At 32.9% G+C, this 19,100-nt stretch overlaps 1 protein-coding gene across 1 annotated transcript in view; it reads right to left on the reverse strand.

Moving 5' to 3' along the window:
- CSMD1 (CUB and Sushi multiple domains 1) overlaps window positions 1-19,100 on the reverse strand; it is a 1,087,660-nt gene that overhangs the window by 119,673 nt on the left and 948,887 nt on the right. The window contains exons 38-41 of the mRNA XM_058836707.1: window positions 14,083-14,201; window positions 8,857-8,926; window positions 6,673-6,789; window positions 2,737-2,946 (exon numbers count right to left, since the gene is read on the reverse strand). Coding sequence (XP_058692690.1) covers window positions 2,737-2,946; window positions 6,673-6,789; window positions 8,857-8,926; window positions 14,083-14,201 — 516 coding nt within the window. The remainder of the gene's footprint in view (window positions 1-2,736; window positions 2,947-6,672; window positions 6,790-8,856; window positions 8,927-14,082; window positions 14,202-19,100) is intronic.

Here is a 19,100-nt window from a genome sequence, read left to right on the forward strand (position 1 = left end):
TTATGTTGTCAGGTTTTTTAAATGTTTTAAACCCATACATTTTTTAACATACAGATATATATGCACACACATACACACACCCACACCAAAATACTGTCTCTATAGGTAAGGAGTAATACATAAAAATGAACTGCATGAGTAGTGTTTACAGAAGAAATTGCTTTGATTCTTACTCACAGGAAGCATAAAAGTGGATGAATGTATATGCATTTGATAGTGCAAATATACCCATAACTACACATTTTGTGAAACGAGATAAATACTAGTTATAATTTTTAGTTGAAATTAGAATGACCCAAATGTCAGTTAATTTAACTGTATTTTTTTCTTGGTTCTGATATTTTTTTTGTTCTACTATTATAACTATTAGACAAATAACTTAGCTATGAAAAGTCTTATCAAATTATCACTATTGAGAATTTAATATTTTTTCTGGATTTTTTTTATAAGTACTTGGAAAGTACTACTACAAGTTTCTGAATTTCAATGAATACTGCTTTTTTGACATTTCATTTTGAGAATACTACTAACACAATCTTCATCACTTGAAAAGTATTTTAAGGCCCATGTAATGCAAAAATGTAATATTTCATAATACCTTGCTCTGGTTTTAAGTGAATTGCTTTTCCTATGTTTACATAATAGGATGAAAATTAACACTGCCATTGAGACAGTCATGATCATATATTTGATGACAGTTAACAAGTTGCAAGTGGGAGAAGTAGAAAGCATGCAATTTATCTAAAAAGCAACTGATTTTCAGAAGAGATGATTAGAATGAACAGAAAAATTGCAGTTCCTATTGTATCATGCCTTCTTCATCACATTCCCATTGACTTCAGAGCAGACCAAATAGTCCTACTGGACTAAGTAAGAAAGAGAAGAATAGAAGAAAAGAGTAATAAAACTATGCGTTTGTTGACTAAGCTATGGCACTGCCTGTAGAAGAACATGTTATACAGTCTACAATCAAAGTGAGATTTAACTACTAGTTTCAGGGTAGAAAATGCTGTTAGTGAGGAAGAGCTTGTTACGGCAAGGAAAAACACACTAAATAGAACCAGAACAAAGAATACTGGAGAATACATAGAAAATATATCACGTGGCTTTGTATTTGACTTGTCATTTCTGTAACTTGACAATCACATATGACAATCACATATTTTTGACTGGTCAGAAGGAAACTAATGTTAGGTGGGTGTGATATGAGAATATTGTAAGACTATGTAACAGAACAAAATTCTACAGAAGACAGGGAGTTATGATTTCTTTGTGGACATGCTTTATGAGCATCAGACTAATTCAGGTGTTCAGAAATTTCCTTGCTGTCCATTGACTCCATAGATATGACCTAACTATAAATGTATATATGCATATGTATGCAAATAAATGCTATACTGGGCCTGGAAGTTATGGAGTTTGCTGTCTTCATAGAAGCTCCGTATGTTGTTTTGTCTCCAGTTTGTGGCCAAAAGAATACTGATAACACATGAATGTTCTGGCTTTTGCTGAACAACATCAAAGCCATCTCTGTTTCCCACTATGCTCTGCCAGTAAATAAATTTGGAATATACAATAGGGTGAGTGAGGACACAACCAGGCAGATGACCTGAATTAGCTAGAGATCATCCATACCACATGGAATCACATTCAACAACAAAAGGCAAAAGAAGGGGACTAGAGACATTAGCCGTCTTTGGCTGGGCATCAGTCTGACTGTGGGAGGTGGCGAGTGATTGTCTTTGCATCATTCTATTTTCCTTCTCTTTCTTTGCCTTATGCTTCCTTCACCTGTTAAACAATGTTTTTTATCTTTGCCCCCAAGCTTTCTTTGAGTATTCCTTTCCTCTTTCCCCATCCCACCTGGGTGGGTAGGAAGTGAGCAAGTAGTTGTGTGGTGTTTAACAGCCCACTGGTGTTATCCCCCAACACATGATTAAGTTACTCAAATTAAGATTCTAGAAAGAGGTGGCATGAAATCCCTCACAGATATCTGAAAATTAAACCAGCCATTCAATTTTGTTAAACTGTTCAGAACCTGTAATGGTGCTCAGCTGTTGACAATCAGACTATTTTAACAGTTTAGAAATATGCACAAACTAATGATGTTTTATTTCACTAATGGTAAATCAAACAAGCAAAGAAACAATGAAGATGAAGAAAAAAGCCAACAGTAAAGGACCACAAAAAGTTCACATTTTCAAATACTGATTGTATGTGTTTGAAAATGGATATTGAATGTATTATCTGGTGTTTTTTCATTTCCTGGTGATTTTCATAGGAGTCTAGACTGCAAATACATAACATAGGAAATGATAAAATTTTTCACCTAAATATTTAAAATAACTTTTGCCATTACATTGATCATAAAAAGAGAATGAAAAAAAGAATAAAATGAAAAAAGAATAAAAAAGAATCATAAATGAGAAAACAAGACAGTGAAAGTTAGTAGGATGAATTGATAACAGTACAGATGAATGGAAAGGAAAGTGTTATCAGCTATGTGACCTTTGGCAAATGACATCTCCTTCTCAGGCTTTTACATCAGTATAACAAAGATTAAAACTCAAAAAAATTTCAATTTTAAAAAGTCCAACCTATTTATTAAACAGTCTTCAGATTTTAAAATGCTATAAAATATATAACAGGCTTATCTTCTAAAATCATAATAAAAAAAATTAAAATTTTATTTTTTCCTTTCTAACCATAAAGATCATTGTGCTAGTTCATACTTACCTTGGTATGTCAACTTAAATCCTTGCCTGTTTTCTGAGTGATCACTATAAAAATGGACAAGTGTTTCATGAGTAGTACTTAGCAAGGGTGATGGGAGTTCCATTCCACTAAACTGGCCAATCATAGAACTGGTGTGGTGAGGCCCATTCTGAATTTCAAGGAAATCATGATTTGCTTCAGTGGAGAAATTCAGAAACTGAATGTGTGCACCTGTAGCATTGAGAAAGGAAGAAAAATTTTATAACTCATGTTGCTTAATAGTAAAGCATGTAAATAAAAATAAAATTATAATAGTTGTTACAGGCTCTATATTTATACTTTAGTTGCTATTCAAAGTGGGATGCTGAAGTTAAAGAAATAGCTGCTGAGTATTACAAGAGTTGGAGTTTCTTTTTCTTCAGGTTACTAATAAATATCATAACCACACATAAAGGGACAAATAAAAGCAAGCCATAAAGCCACGAAGTCAACACCAGGGATTTTTCATATTCCTAAACCAATAAACAGAAAGACTCAAGGGAGGGACAAACCACAAATCCTGCTGTGCCATGGAATGGTGGGGACTCTTCCACTCTAAGCGCATCCCTGTAGCTGGGCCAAGGCCTCACACAAGGGCTCAGGATCAGCTAGGCACCCAGGGAGGTTACTAACAGAATAATCTTTCTGAGGGAGATTACTTACCTAGTTCCAACTATCTGCTCTACCTCATTTTTCCTGCCCCACATCATGTATATTTGTCTCCTTTTCCCTATAGCTTAGGCCAGTGTGTCTTTGAAGCCATTTTATCCTGTATGCAGTCCTGTAAGATGCACTGAACTCCAGACTGGTGACAGGGACTTCAGAAAATTTACCACAAACCCTGTCCAGGAATCAGGTGCTTGAACAAGGTTTGTCAGCATTCAAAACATGCTGAACAGTTGGAAGTAAAACATAAACTCATGAGAAGAGCTGTTTTGAAGTTCTGGCACTACTTCCTGTGGACTAAGGACCTGAAATCCAGTCTTAAACTAGGCAGATGTATCATATCAAAACAGAAATGAGGGACGAATCCCTGGTTTGGAAGCCTAGTACCAAGTACCTTACAACTGCACTTTTTGGGCCTAACTTTGCTCTGGTAGACTGTGAAGAGCCAGCTGTAATAGAATAAAACAGAATTACTGAATGAGCCAACAAAGCAGTGTGAAAAATCAATGCCTTAACTCTGCTTGACATGCTTACTTAGCAGTAGAGACATATTCTTCATTCCAGGAGAGAACACTATAGATTAATTACCAGGGTAATAGATTACCAGGGTAATTCATTCGGTCTTGTTTATAGCTGATTTCTTCACCTCTGTGGTTTAAGATTAAATCAATGGTATAAAAAAGATTTTGCTTTTTTTCTATGAGAGAAATTAAATAACCTACCAAATAAACTGGGTATTATAAAGAGGGGTACACACTGAACATATCAGTCCTAATATCAGCCATCTCTGCATGATGCTTGATATGGCTAGTCTGGCTTGGATGAAGTCACTAATTTTACAGTGCTCTCAGGGTCTGAGATGAGGTAGAACACCAAGCAGCCCGGAAACATCTTGACTTCAATACTGATGGCTAGTGATTCCCAACAGAGACTGGACGTCAGCACCATGGAAATGATAAAGAATTGAGCTGCAACTTAGTGTTATATCTAAATTGCAAAAGTGACAAGCAGATAATCAAATTTGGCATATTGATATAGAGTCCAAACATTATTTAGGTATTTGAATAAAAGCATTTTCTGTTATGAAATATTCTCTGATGAGTTGTGGTGTACCTTTAAAACTGAATAATTGTAATTTAATTTCTGAGAAGGAATTTCTATGTCTAGTTGTATATATTCAGTATAGAAAGCCTTTGTTTTAAAAATATTACAGTAGGTTTAAAGACAGCTACCTGAAGTAGTTTCAAATGTGCTTATTTCAATTAGAGAACACATTGTATGTGTTCCCTCAAGCCTTAAGTCCAAGTTTATACAATTTGCAAGTGTCAATTTGATATGTCAGAGAAGAATTTTTCTACACTAAACAATTTCTTACATAAAATTACATGGAATAAAACTGATAGCTGCAGAAAATAAATCATTATCTGGTCAAACTATAATTGTGTTACTTCCTGCTTGAATCTCTACAGCACTTCCTCTCTCACTTGAAAATACTCTGAATAATGAAAATTCCAAGCTGAGGTAATAATTTTCACAAATGTTAATTAATTAACAGCTACATGTGATAATTTTAAAATCACAACAACTCACTTGAAAATATATATGCCCAATTTTAAATTATTTCAATTTTAGTAGTGTCTTCTTTTACATGACTTTTACATGACATTATATTTTCATGTAATGAAGAGAGCACTATATTTTGGTACACATTTAGCTCCCACAATTTTATTGTTAGACTGTTTAAGCACACAGTTGTTTTAATACAATAGAATGTATGTAAACAAACAGCTTTTCAGTAGACAAGCTTATACTTCAAATTAAAATAAAGTAGAAGTGCTTTGTGAAAGATCACATCAATTAGGTTTTTTTTTAACCTGATATGAAGATATTATATGAAGATTATTTAAAAAAATACTTGAGGAAGAATATCACTGTAGGAACTTGGTGGTAAAAAATATCCTTTCTAGTATTTTTGAAGGCAATGATAGATCAGTGCTATGAACACCTCGTATGTGTTAAAACCCTTATTAAACAAAACTATTATATTTTCTATTTGTAGAATAACCACCACCAGAGACTTTCAAAGAAGTGAGAGAAATAATAACAGGATACAAGGTGCTCATGTGTAATTAATTAATGAAAATTTTTGTACATGGAAAAGCTTAAAGAAAAAGAGCAACACTGACATATATGAAGGACTATTTTTCAAAGGCAGTATTGTAATAACCTAATTAGGATGACATTACTTTTCTATTACCTTGAAAATGTAGCTGGACAATGTCCAAACTAGCAAAGGATGTTCTGTCTGTGGTTCTCCTACATCTATAAGGATATCTAAGGCTACTAAGGCTATCCATAATTATGGTGGTTCAGTTTTACCATGTTCACTGATAAAGGACACTATTCTAAAGAGCAGCAAAGCAGTTCTACAGATTAACTTAGTAAAATACTATGAAAGTAGTACATCTCACTACAAAAGTCCCTCTTATGAAGTGGAGAACGTGGAAAATAAACTAATTTCATCAGATAAGAAGAGTAAACTTAGTAATGAGTTTTTAAAATTAATTTTCTTGTTGAACATTGGCATTGAATTTATAGTACGGGACATGAATTTTCACGGCAAGAAAACTTATTCCTCTTTCAGTTCTGATAATGATAAAAGACTGTGTTTTGTACTTACAGATTCCTTATTATCCATGAGTACCTTTTCAACATAGTTATTACTTATTTCTGAAGGTATTTTTTGTATGACAACAGTTTCCATGTAAACCTATAAAGATTCTAAATTGACAGCTGTAATCTAGGATTTGGAATACAGTTTGAGAATGCTTTTAACCAAATTTGTAGTTCTAGAAGTGAGGTTTTGTCTTCTTTTATAGAACATAAAATACTGTTTAAAAAGTCACTTGGAGAACAAAAGACCATTATTTAATTTAGAAGTCAAATTATTTATTTCACCTGATATTTCTTCATGCCACAGATCTCATTTGCTTTGAAATCAGTTTCTGAGACAGACTAAGTAAATAACAAGTATCTCTGGCAAAGTCACATTTTCAAATTGCCAACCATTTTAATTTCAAATATAGCAAATAATTATGTTAGGGCTTGCAACATATTCACTAGATAAAGTCTACGTCATATTGGAAATAAAATATTTATAATAATATAATTTAAATTTATATACATATATAAAAATATACATTTAAATCTGATTATTACAAATAATTGCTCTTCCAATATAAGTTTACTTACCATATCCAATAGGCAACAAAATTTTCCATGTACAATCTAAGTTACTGGGGTAATTTCCAGGAAAACCTGGGCTCAGGATCACACCAGCCATGTTTGTCAGTGTTCCACCACATTTAGCTATTAAGAAGAAAAAGAAAATCACTGTATCTTTTATTAATATTATTTCTTAGTATTTGACGTATGCTTAATTCAAAATGGATTTTTCATTTTGTTCTCATGACCCAAAAGCAGTGAAATTTATTAAAGTCAAAACACTCCACATGAAGGAGGAAAAAAAATGGAATCAGTTTAGAGCAAAATCTTTACTTAAGGTGATATGTTTACTGTAATATAACTACAAATGTGTAGTTGCACATATAGACAGGACAACCCATTGTCTCAGCTTCGCAATTACTGTTAAAAATGTCTGGTGATATGTTGAGATATGTTTCACAATCAGAGGAACAAATCTAGAATTAAACTGAATTATGATCCCAAATCATGATGCACCAACAAATCTAATACTCAATATAATAAATAGTACACTTGAATTTAAAAACAAAATAGGAAACAAACGCCTCCACCACAGTTTTTACTTTAATTCAGAAAGACAATAGATTTGCTGCATAACAGAATAATTCTTTGCTTTCTATTGGTATGCTTCTATTCAGCAAATTCATGTTTGGAAATTGAAAACCCATTTGCATCATTGAGGATGACGTACAGCAAAGCTATAAATATGTGAAGCAACCTGCAAAAAAGTGTCTGAGTTTACACATACACTAGGACAGCAGTATGAAGTAAGAATAACTTTAAGAAATCAAATTAGAATATTGTAATTTATATTTAGTACTTGAGGAGTCATTACTTTAAGGCCTATGAGTCTTCATGCCAGGCATTACATTAATACATGATCTGATAACACAATTATGATACTGTGATACTGTCTGTTGTAATAATTGCACTGATTTTTGTTTGCATTCTATAAAAATGAACAATTTAAGTGTTAGAGGCAAGAGAAGAGGAAGGGTTATGTTTTAATGGTTTGTTTCTTTTCTTAGGGATATTTTAGCTCCCAGGATAGCACAATTTCATAATTCAAAGAGCTCAATGTTTGCAAAAAGGAACAATATTTAATATGCAAGGTGAAACATAAGGTTACCATAAAAAAAAAAACCAACAAAAAGTGCCCAGAGCCCAAAACACCCCTCCTTGAATACATTTTCCATTTCTAAAACTTATTGGAAGGAAATGTACTGCTTTCATATCAATCAAAAGTGACTGTTTTGTAGAAGCAATACAAAATAATTTGACAATACAAAATAATGTATGGGCTGAACTTGACAAGGAATCTATAAATTATTTCACATTAGTGTTGTTCAATATCATTCCAGTATTTTGAATTCCTCTTAGATATGAAACTAATAGAACTAGCTTTTGCTGATTGAATATTGAAATGAAAAGCTTTCATTGAAGAATGTATTTCAAAACTAAAGTGATAGTACATTATGATGGACTTGTGCTTCTACCCCTCTCTTCCTGCTTTTTCTTGAAGTAAGCATACCAAAATACAGTAGAATCTTGACTCTCTTAAATTTTGTCTAATCAAGAAAAAATACAGCAGAAGATTATTTTCTACACACAGAAAACCCAGATCTGTTTGTCTAAGGTCTAAATGTAATTAAAAGGAAAATGCTTTTTAGCTTTACTTTTCAACTCAGCATCATTTAACAGATGACATTTCTCAGATGAAAAGAGCCAGACTTTTCATTCCACCACTCCTGAAGGCTTGGCTTCAGAGCTGCTCTCTAGTGCCGGCTTTAGGAAATCTCCTAGGTGCCCTGCACAACCTGCCTGGCTCCTAAGTTTTCCAAGCTGAGCACCCTGCAAAAGGAATCTGTTAACTTCCTCTCCTTTATGAAGGTTCATTCTGATTCAAAGCAGTGTAGTCAAGGAAAGCTACAAAAATGGTTAACATACAGGTTTTCTGCTTTACCCACTTTCACAATATTTTTTTAAATACCATTTAACTACATATAGATAAAAAATTTTCCTTTTTAAATTTTTTTTTCATACTTCATAGATACAAATGGAAACTCAAAAAAGTTTTGAATGAAGCAGAATTAAGTTGAGGAATAATGGGCATGACAAGGTCAGGAGTTTCTTGTGACTGATGGTCAGAAAACTGAAAACAAGTTTCCATACCAATGCAGAGAGGAGATGGATAGTTCCAGCGTCGAACTGTTCCTGGCATACAAGAAATATGAGAACGCCCCTGTTTGGAAAGGGCAAAACATCAGATTACAGATACTCATTTATGGGACTTTCCTGAAAGACAGAGCTACAGAGGACCTCCTGGATAATCTAATCAGTGTATGTTCTTATATCAGCCAAGTACATGATAATTACTTCAATGAAACTCTATTTTCAAATAGTTCTGGTTTTATGTTCTCATTTTTCTATTGAATAAATGTTCTAAAGTAACTTTCCTCTGGTAACTGGAAAATTTCTTAGACGTATTATTATAAGATGGAAGCTGCTAACTATGTGTGCTCATATGGTCTGATTAGTTCACATGCCTGTTTCCATTCCAGTGTATTCCAGCTACAGTGAAATTATAGTGTTTGATTTTCATGCTGCAATCCAGAATGAATCAACCACTGCTCTGCATGAGTAGTACAGACACAGAGAAGAACTGGTTCCACATCTACTTGCTAGAGATGTTCCATGTGGACCATGCTAAGACTGTCATCAGCAAATAGCAGGAGGCCTTGACCTCTCACACGGCCTCACAACACGACCCACTGCATTCATGCAACATCTTGGCAGACAGCTGCAGAAATACGAGTGTCTCTTTATTTAATAAATATAAATAAAGAATGTCTCTTTATTTAGCTGTTGTGTTTAATTTACTCTGCCTATTTTTAAGAAAAATCTCAAGAACCAAGCAGACTCATGTGGTGGCAGGAAGTTAACCAAGACATGGGTGTCACTTGTACAGTCTGATCCCACATACCTCAGGGTGACTACCTAGGACCAAAATGCTCCCATCTTTGTTTTCCCTAGGCACTGTTCAAACCGGAAACTTAACAGTAGCACAAAAAGTCTTTCTTTGGTCAATTCTGTCCTTCAAGATACTCAGGTTATGCATTCTGCTGCTGAAATCCAAAAGCTGAATAAACTGGCAGGAGTAAGAACAACTGATATAAAGATTGAGACACAGAACTGAGAACAAGGTTTAGTTTCTGTTTTAATAATTTGGATGTACAGACTCATGCACATTACTTAACATCCCTAATTTATTTCTGGCAAGCATACTATGAGTCTAAAATTTAGTAAGGCAGCACATCTTATCAATATATTATGAAGATTTTTTAAAATATTATTTGTCCATAGCAGTCATAATCTCATAAAAATTAGAAAAATAATAGGTAAACTGCAGTAAAAGAAAATCCATTTGATGACATTTCTCGCACATCATTTGTAATGCTTACACACTAACTTGAATAAAGTTCATATAGAATTGCATGGAATAAAACTACTTTAGTTAATAATTTTGTTAAGTATATTTAAGAATCATCTTCTGAAAGCCGAACTGAAATATATCCAGAAAATTACTTGGAAGGAAAAAAAAGGATCAGTTTTCACAAAAAGAATGAAAAATAAATTAGTCTTTTTCTTCTAAAAAGAGTCCAAATTGATAATTCAATAAAAATATTTTTCTTAAAAAAACCTTTTTAAAGGAAAAAATGTCCATGTGCTTACTGTGTCATCTTAGTTGCTTGCAAAATTGATGAGGTTTTGAATAATTTAATTAATGCAATATTCCCTGTTTTACTCCCTGTTTCTAGAATCCATTATTGCATTGTTTTATTTTATTTTTTTTAGTTTTCTGTGATTGCATATCTCTGATGTGAGTCAAGGGGGAAGCTGTAATTTAACTACCACAGTCAGGAAAAACGTAAAATAGCCTATAAAGGATCTTTTGAAAAATAAAATTAAATGATTCCTCTAGCTTCAAGCCTCTTTCCAAGAAGAGCACTCTCTGATTTCAGTCTTTTAAAGTTCCCTCCTGTGGGGAGACACTTAATCCTACAGCTAGCAATTACCTTTCTTATGCATCTCCAGGTAGTAGTTTGAGCTTTATGACTTTTCTGGTAAGCCTCAATTATAAACTAATCCACAGCTAGCTGTTATTGCTAGCTGTGAATATGTTCTCTACAGATTGAGGATAAATTCACAGCTAGAGGGAAAAAAAAATTCTGAAAAGTTATGCTGGTCTATACTTGTTGAATAGCAAACATACTGTGCCTCATAGAACATTATTTTCATTATTATTTCTTTTTAATTTGGATCCATTTTTATTTCTCCTGAGTAACATGCTGCATATATAGATATGTATGTACTTTCTTCCAGCAAAGTCTATACAGCATAGCAATTCTCAGCGATATTTTCAAAAGATTCAAACTCTTTTCTATTAAATTTGCATATTGATGACCTTTGTTTTACACTTTAAACAAGCTTGTGAAACTGCTTTTTATATATGTCAGCTTCCACAATTAGATTTTTAGATGTATTGAAGAAGGTTTACAGTTGGAATATATACAGTTGAGATACAATATGCTATAAAATTTAAAAAAAAAATTAATAATAGAATCCCTTTAAATATATAAAAATAGGTGCAGTTAGTCAGACAGAATAGTTGATGATGCTGGTCCTTGAGCATGTATCCATTTCTAATCATGTAACTAAAAACAGAATAATGATGCCCTTTTTAAAATATGCAAAATTTAGGCATTTCCTAGTTGAAAAAGGTAGGGATAAAAGAGACTGCAATATGATGGGCAATACAAGTAGAGGTCACCCCACTAAATCTAAGCAGTTTAAAGTTTGATACCTGTGTTAAACTTTTGATATCACTGACAAAGGACAATAAGAGTAAAGTTCCTGTTCTTACTATGTATCATTCCTTGGAGGAGAATGGCTGTTCATCTCTAGTGTCACAATGAAAATCTAAACAGCTGATTGAGATTATGTGGCTGTTTCTTATATTAAATAAATTGCATTATATGTTTCTCCATCTCCATAGGAAACCATTAGTATAGGCTTAGCTTTTCACTTTTTTCCTGTCAGATCACTGCTATAAGCTTAGCCATAAATCAGATGTTTGCCTAAATGTATTTCAGTCATAACAGCTCAGAAGCAGTGACCTGGATCACAGCAATGAGGCACTAAAAAAATACCTCTTGGCAATTATATGAACAGCAAATATATAACAGCCCTACCAGCAGATCTTGATTCTTTCCCCATAAAGCGGAACTGAATAAAAATATATAAAGAATTCTACAGAATTCTATTTCTACAAATATTCAAAATAGGAACCTTTCTCAAAAAAAAACAAACAAAAAACAAAGAGATTACTTTTTTAATCCAAAAATTCTTAAAATACAATTAATAAAATACAATTACCTTTATTGTTGTGTAATCAAGTTTATTACAGGCTGACTTCCAGATAGATTCTGCATTGAAATAGACTGTCCTGAGTCTATGAATACTGCTAAAATCAGCTCAATGCATACCAAAACCCTAAAAGAACATATAAACTACATCCATACTAGTGGAATTGTCTGGGATTGAGTGCAAATGCACAGTGATTTGTATATCTACCGCCTTAACTTTTTTCTTCTGAATTTATCTCTTAAAAAAGTGCCACAATGCAAACTGCCTGTGAGGAGTAGTTTCTGGCTTGTGATAATTACTGCTGTGATATTTCAGCTAGGCCAAAATCATGCCAGGATGCCATTCCGACAAATAAATAGTGCTGAAGATGAAATTTCAGTTCCCATATCATTGCCTCAACTATAGGAATATAGGTATAGACACATAATATGTCCTTTCATCATTTGCTTAGTTTAATGCTACTTTTTTTTTAAATAGAAAACTGCTAATGGCTCAATAGGTCTATAAATGAAAGTCTAAATCTGTTTTGGTGTCAACTTTTAATGACAGATAGTCTGAAGTGACCATGTCATAAAAATGTTATCAAATCTCTCATTTTCTTACTGACATGCGAACTACAAAGGATACTGTAAGGGAAAGATGAAATAGCGAAAATAAAGTTAAAAAGTCCAAAAGTTATTGGGTTTGTACCATTAGGTATTTTCAAAATAATAATAATTTTGAAAGAAAAACATTTAAGTAGTTCATATATGAACAATAAGCTGCATTTTAAGTAACCCACAATCTGTCAAATAAGCAATGAGTGCTCAGGGTGAATAGAGAGTTAGCTTTGTTGTGCTCAAGTCAAATCTTTTCTAAGTAGCAGGATACTAGTATAATTTTTTTTTTTTTCCCTGTGGATATGGAATACTTCTGATGCACGTTGTTTCAAGTCATGTAATACAAGTAAAGGGAATAATTTAATTTTAATACGTGACCTATACCTGCCATACATGACTGAAAAGGTAAGCATACTCCTGGTTACTTGGAGAGAGGTGTTTCATGTGCATGTGTTCCCACAAGCAGCCTAGAGATAAGATGCTTAGTCTGAATCCTGCAAGAATTTTAGGAGACTGGTAAGATATATAGAGACCAAGGAAATATCCTATATATGTTGTGGGAACACTGAATTGGCAGTGCTCAGATGGGGAACTTTATCCTTTTAAGGAGCAGAAGTTGTGGTGCTTTGCTTTCTCGGATACAGGTTTTACACTGTCTTGGGAGGGATCGACTAACAGCCGAAAGATTCTGAACCCAAGTGTTCTCAATGTATTTTACAAGTGGTGGATTATATATAAACAAATTAGGGAAACTAATGAGGAAAGAAAAGAAGCTTTTAGCCTTAGATTTACAGAGTGCTGAAACATTTACAACGAGCAGCTCAGTGATATGTCTACCATGGGAAACTAAACCAGTGTGTGAACAGAGAACATCCCCAATCTATGAACTAATTCCTAATACATTTCCATTAAAAACTTGTAAGAGTAGACTTAGCATTAATAAAATTTGCTTTAGAAATTAAATTCCACAATTCTGAGCAGAATATGTAATCCCACAATGTATTTCTACATTAAAATTTTACCTAGACAAATCAATCCTCCAAAAGGAAAGCACAGCACTCTGTAGTATAGTGCTATAACTATTTTCTAGAGAAAACATTTTATCCATGGTATTTCAATGTCCATTTTGATGGCTTTTACTGTTCAATGTTTGTTGATGTGAGACAATATTTGCCAGATTTATCGAGGGAAAGAAATGCTACACATTTGTAGCTTTATAATTTGGGAGCACTCGTATAGGCTCTACCTAAATGATCTCTATGTATACACTACAGACTCTTCATTACAAATACATTTTGGGCAGGCCTCTTGGCATTTTATTGAAATCATTCCACAGTGTGGTTTTCAACATAAAAAAGAAAGAAAGCAATACCTGTAATGTATATCCCGGCTCACACTGAAATGACAAAACATCATTCACCATATATCTATCTCCTGATTTGATCCCATTGCTAGGAATTACTGGTTCTGGACAGGCAGCAAGGCCTACAGCTGGAAAAAGTAAAGACCAAGATTGAGAAAACATACATAAGTGGACAGCAGGTCTTCATTGATATTCTCTGCCTTAATGAATTCTTTCCACAGAATTATGGGTTTTTATGAAAACATTAATTAAAAATTCATTTCAACAATATACTGAAATTTTGTTTAAAACACGTAAGTTTTCAGAACTGTTGTGCAGAATACAAAGTGGTATGGCTGAAGCACAAAGATTATACACTGTAACAGTACCAGTTAGTAGGTCACATTGCTGTGACACATTACACATTTTTCGAGTCTCCAAAGCAGCATTGTGATTTTAGTTTGTTAAAAAGCCTGAGCTCTGTTTGTTTCCTCGTTTTTCTTTATTGTTTTTTTTTTAATCTTTTCTTATCCTTGTGAAGAAAGTGGAGAGAGAAATGTACTTTTCATCACTCAAACATAAATGCTTTACAAATATTGAATGCACAAATAAAATTTCACACAATTCCAGCTCAAATTTTAGCTGAAGTAAATATATTTTCCCTAATAAAGCACATGGAAGTCTGAAATAGATTTTATAGTTTCACAATAAATTGGGATTGCTGTGCCAATTTTTTTTCTTTCTTGGAATTAAATTCTGTGGTCCTGAATGTTCCTTGTTTGTTCTGTGCCCTTGAGTTTTACTATATTTCACTTTTATCAGGAATTAAGCTAATGACAAGCCATTCTAATTCTGAGTTAAAACCATCAAATCTTCAAAACAAATGATGCAAGAGGTATCAAACAAAAAATTTTCAAATTAGCAAATAAAGAATTATTTAATAGTTGCAAACAATGGGACCTCCCTGAAGTAGTTACTTTTTGTACTGAAATGTATAATTTTGGAAAAAATCTAAACGTGCTTTCAAAATTTTCAGGAATTTCTATCACAGAATTTACAAATTTTGATATTCTTTCAATATAGTCCACTTTCAAATGATGTTATGGTGACTTCACATGGCTGCTACTAGTTTCATGTGTGGTCACTATGAGGAGCTGTAGTGGTCCAAATAATCATGAAGATATAGTCATTAACTTCAATGGTTCGGGTTTTGCTGCAGGTTAATTAGTATCATTCTTTTGGTCAATCAGTCGGTATCCCACAGTACCATAAATGTATTCGTGTCTGAGTTCCTTTGAGTATAGGTACTAAATAGCTGTGATGTACATCCACACAAACTGTTTTTTTCAGCATTAAGTGTAATGAGTCATCTCAATAATTCAAAGTACCGTAGATAGATTGCTGTTCACTAATTTGTGAATCCAGTGTTCAGATGCAACTAAAGCAAAATGCTGCTTATTTCTGCATTTTCTCACCCTTCTCACTCTTGAATAGAAAATAAAATTTTAAAAGATCTGCTCCAACATCACTGTTATTAAATAGATAAGCACCTAACAAAGACACAGTAACTAAATTGCTGACAAATATCAATGTACTTGCTGAATTCTGTGAATATAAATTTGAGGTTCCCTTCCTATCATCAAGAAATTTGTATTTTGGAACACAGCATTCCTGTATGTTGAGAGTAACAGGACTGATCTGTATGAATAAAATTACTTGTATGTATTTTTCTGAGTTACAGGAGCAGCTTATACAGTGGCTGCACAGCAGTACTAATAATATTCTTTTCATATAGCTTATTCCATCATTGGTCAAATAGCATACAAAATTTAAACAGACTATGATCAATCAAAAACCTTCAAACTTTCTATGTAACTTTTAGATATTGTAGCATATTATGTATTTAAAAAATTCTCATAATTAGGTAAAAGATTTTTTTCTGCTAGCTGCTTATACTTTTCGTAACATTTTGTATATAGTACTTCTTTGGTCTAATGATGCCAATTATAGAATATTCTATCAGAATGACATAAAACACTTAGACTTTCTTTGATATACCTGATACTAAGAAGCAATACTACCTTCCCAAAAGCAAGAGAAAGTTGAAAGCAGAATCAAATACTATTCTGAATCCGCAAATCTCTGTTATTCTAATCTTTCCTAATACTACTGCAGTGTAGTTTGAAAATTGGTTTAGTTAGAACAGGTCCAAAAATCAAAAGAATGCTTGAGAGAAAGCAAAATTCTGGTATCTGGGGACAAACTAGGAAATATTCAGAGACTCTGAAATACATTATTAAACTAGGTAATATGTGAAGAGTTGGTAATACAGGGAAAACATGTTAAATGTCAATTCCAAGCAATCAAAAAAAACCCCAAAGATTTCTTAAGTGTATGTTTTTCAGAGCTCAGCTTCTGCTATGCAGTACAAAAGATAACACATCAATGTCAAGAGTGATAACCCTCTCCTGACTTTCTTCCACTTACTGTTTGCTAAACACTTTCTTGACTTTACTGTGGCATAAGACAAATATGCTTTACTTACACAATTATATCCATGCCTATGATTACCTCAATTTCTGTCCAAACATCACTGCCATTGCTGGCTGAAATAAAATCCTTGCTGGCATATCTGACAATGCGAATGCCTATTAGTGTCCATTTCCAAAAGCTGAGAACTGGGCAATACAAGAACGTCTTGACAGCTGGATCAAAAGTCATCAGGCTTTCTTTTTTTAATTCCTCCCACCCCCAAGCAGCTAACGGAAACACATTATGCATTATTATATTACAAACGTCAAGCTGGAGTGAATTGTTCTTTCCATTTTGATGATGGTGTATATCAAAATCCAAGCTGTCCCTTTCAAAACTTCATGCTTCAGGCACCAGCCTAGAAAATACCTTTATCTCAATGAGTTACTGCAGAGAGGTCAGATTCTTGTCAACAACTAGTAAGTTGTACAGATATACTGACAGGATCAGGACCTGCTAAATTAAAAATGGCATGTTTATGATTAAGACCTGCTTTAACATGGGGAAAACGAAAAGACTTGCACTGAAGAGCCGCATTAAAAATCAAATTGCATGAAAGATCCTAAACTGGACCTGTAAAATACAATATGCTACTTGGAAGAATATATTTTCTTCTCTGCTAGTCTGATTCTCATCTTTTAATTTATCAGAGAAGTACTTAATTTTTAAGATTTTAATTTTTAAAATTAAATCTTTTAATTTATAGAGAAGTACAAAAGACAGTCAATTGTTCTCTAGTCCCCTTTGCAGTTATTTCAGCTGCCAAGAACTTTTAACACTTGAAAAGACATGATAGAGTGGCTTCAGAAAAGGAGATGTTGGTTAAAAGTAAGCTTATATTCTCATACATATTCCACCATCTTGGTATAGCAATAAATTAAAAGCTTACAAAATGAGTGATGCTGACCTGTTCCATATATTCTAATTCAAGGTGCTAGATGACATTATTAAAATATTGATTGCACAAAACAAGATTTTTACTGAAAAAAATAATTTTAATCTCTAGATTTGGAGAGATAGATAGATAGATAGATAGATAGATAGATAGATAGATAGATAGATAGATAGATAGATAGACAGATAGATAGAGATTCATTGACATTTGTGGTCTGAATCTATATATCAATATTCAGCATATATTCAGTTTTTATTAAAACAAACTTGACTTTAACCAAGAAGTTCATGCAGCATGTTGAGCAAACACTCATTATTTCCAGACTTTTTATTTTTTTATTTGTTTGAATATTAAGGAAAACATTTAAACTACCACTGAATGAATAGATTAGATTTTAAGGCCAGTCTTAAAAGATCAATGGCCACAAATGCTGTGTAATTAAACAGTCACATTTCTAAAAGACACCTTTTGGATAGCTGATTCCTTCATTCATTAGATTAAAAGGAATTTGATCAAATAGCAGGGATATTTATTCTTCCTACTGTTGTACATATAAGAATTCAACAGAGCACTCCTTGATTTGACTTGCTGATGGTTGTGAAAATAATTACGTTTGGAATTTATTCTAGCACATGCATATGAAGGATTAGGTGAATGATTAATTCTCACCTTTTCTACAGTAATCTCTTTCATATTTTACTTCTTTGTTAACCATAGGTTGCTGGAACCAGTTTAAAAACCTACAGTCCTTCTGCAATAGCAGGAAACATCACATAGCAGCCCTCAACAATACTTACAATTATGCTGTGACCAGAATGACATTTTTCTAAGGCACTGATCAATTATTTCTTTTAAATTGAGTGTATCTGACTTGAAAAATAAAACAAAACCAAAAACCAAACAAATGAAGGAGCAAAACAAACAAATAACAAAGAAACAAAGGGAAAAAAATCTAAGTCATCAATCTGACCATAGAATACAAATTCAGTAGACCACTTAACTTGGGCAAATGAACTTTTACATTCTTGATGTCTAACATAAAAACATCCTAAAGTAAATTAAAAAATTGTATTATTTGCCTTAAGACTTGTGTGTTTTTGGAGTCTACAAAAGAAAACTATGCACTACCTAGATTAGACATAGACTTAGGCTTGCAGGACTAGACTGTTCAGATCCCTCCCACCAAAAATAAAGACATACATAGAAAAAATCTGCAAGTGGACAGGGCAACAGGAAGACATTGATGAAAGGAAAAAATGTTTCAAGAAATAAAATAATTCTTATTCAAATATTTAAATTATCTTGAAATATTCATGATTTGAATAAGCTTTCATCAATGGCTGAAGTTTTTATAATCTATGAATTTCTGTAAAGTTACTTCAAAACAATATACAGTGCAGAATATAAGATATGTGATCAAGTGTTAGCAAACTAAATATATCTTACTGAAGTTTTCCCTAACATATTGATCCAAACCCAGGCATGCTTATAACATTTATGCTGGTGAAATATCTTTTAAGTAGAAATACTTAAAACATTTATTCTAAAATATGATGTGCTATTTATAGAGGCATAATTTTTATCGTGTGTATATAATGTAGTAGTGACTTAAAGACAGTCT

This window comes from Poecile atricapillus, chromosome 3 (assembly GCF_030490865.1).
Source record: "Poecile atricapillus isolate bPoeAtr1 chromosome 3, bPoeAtr1.hap1, whole genome shotgun sequence".
Classification (NCBI taxonomy): Eukaryota; Metazoa; Chordata; class Aves; order Passeriformes; family Paridae; genus Poecile; species Poecile atricapillus.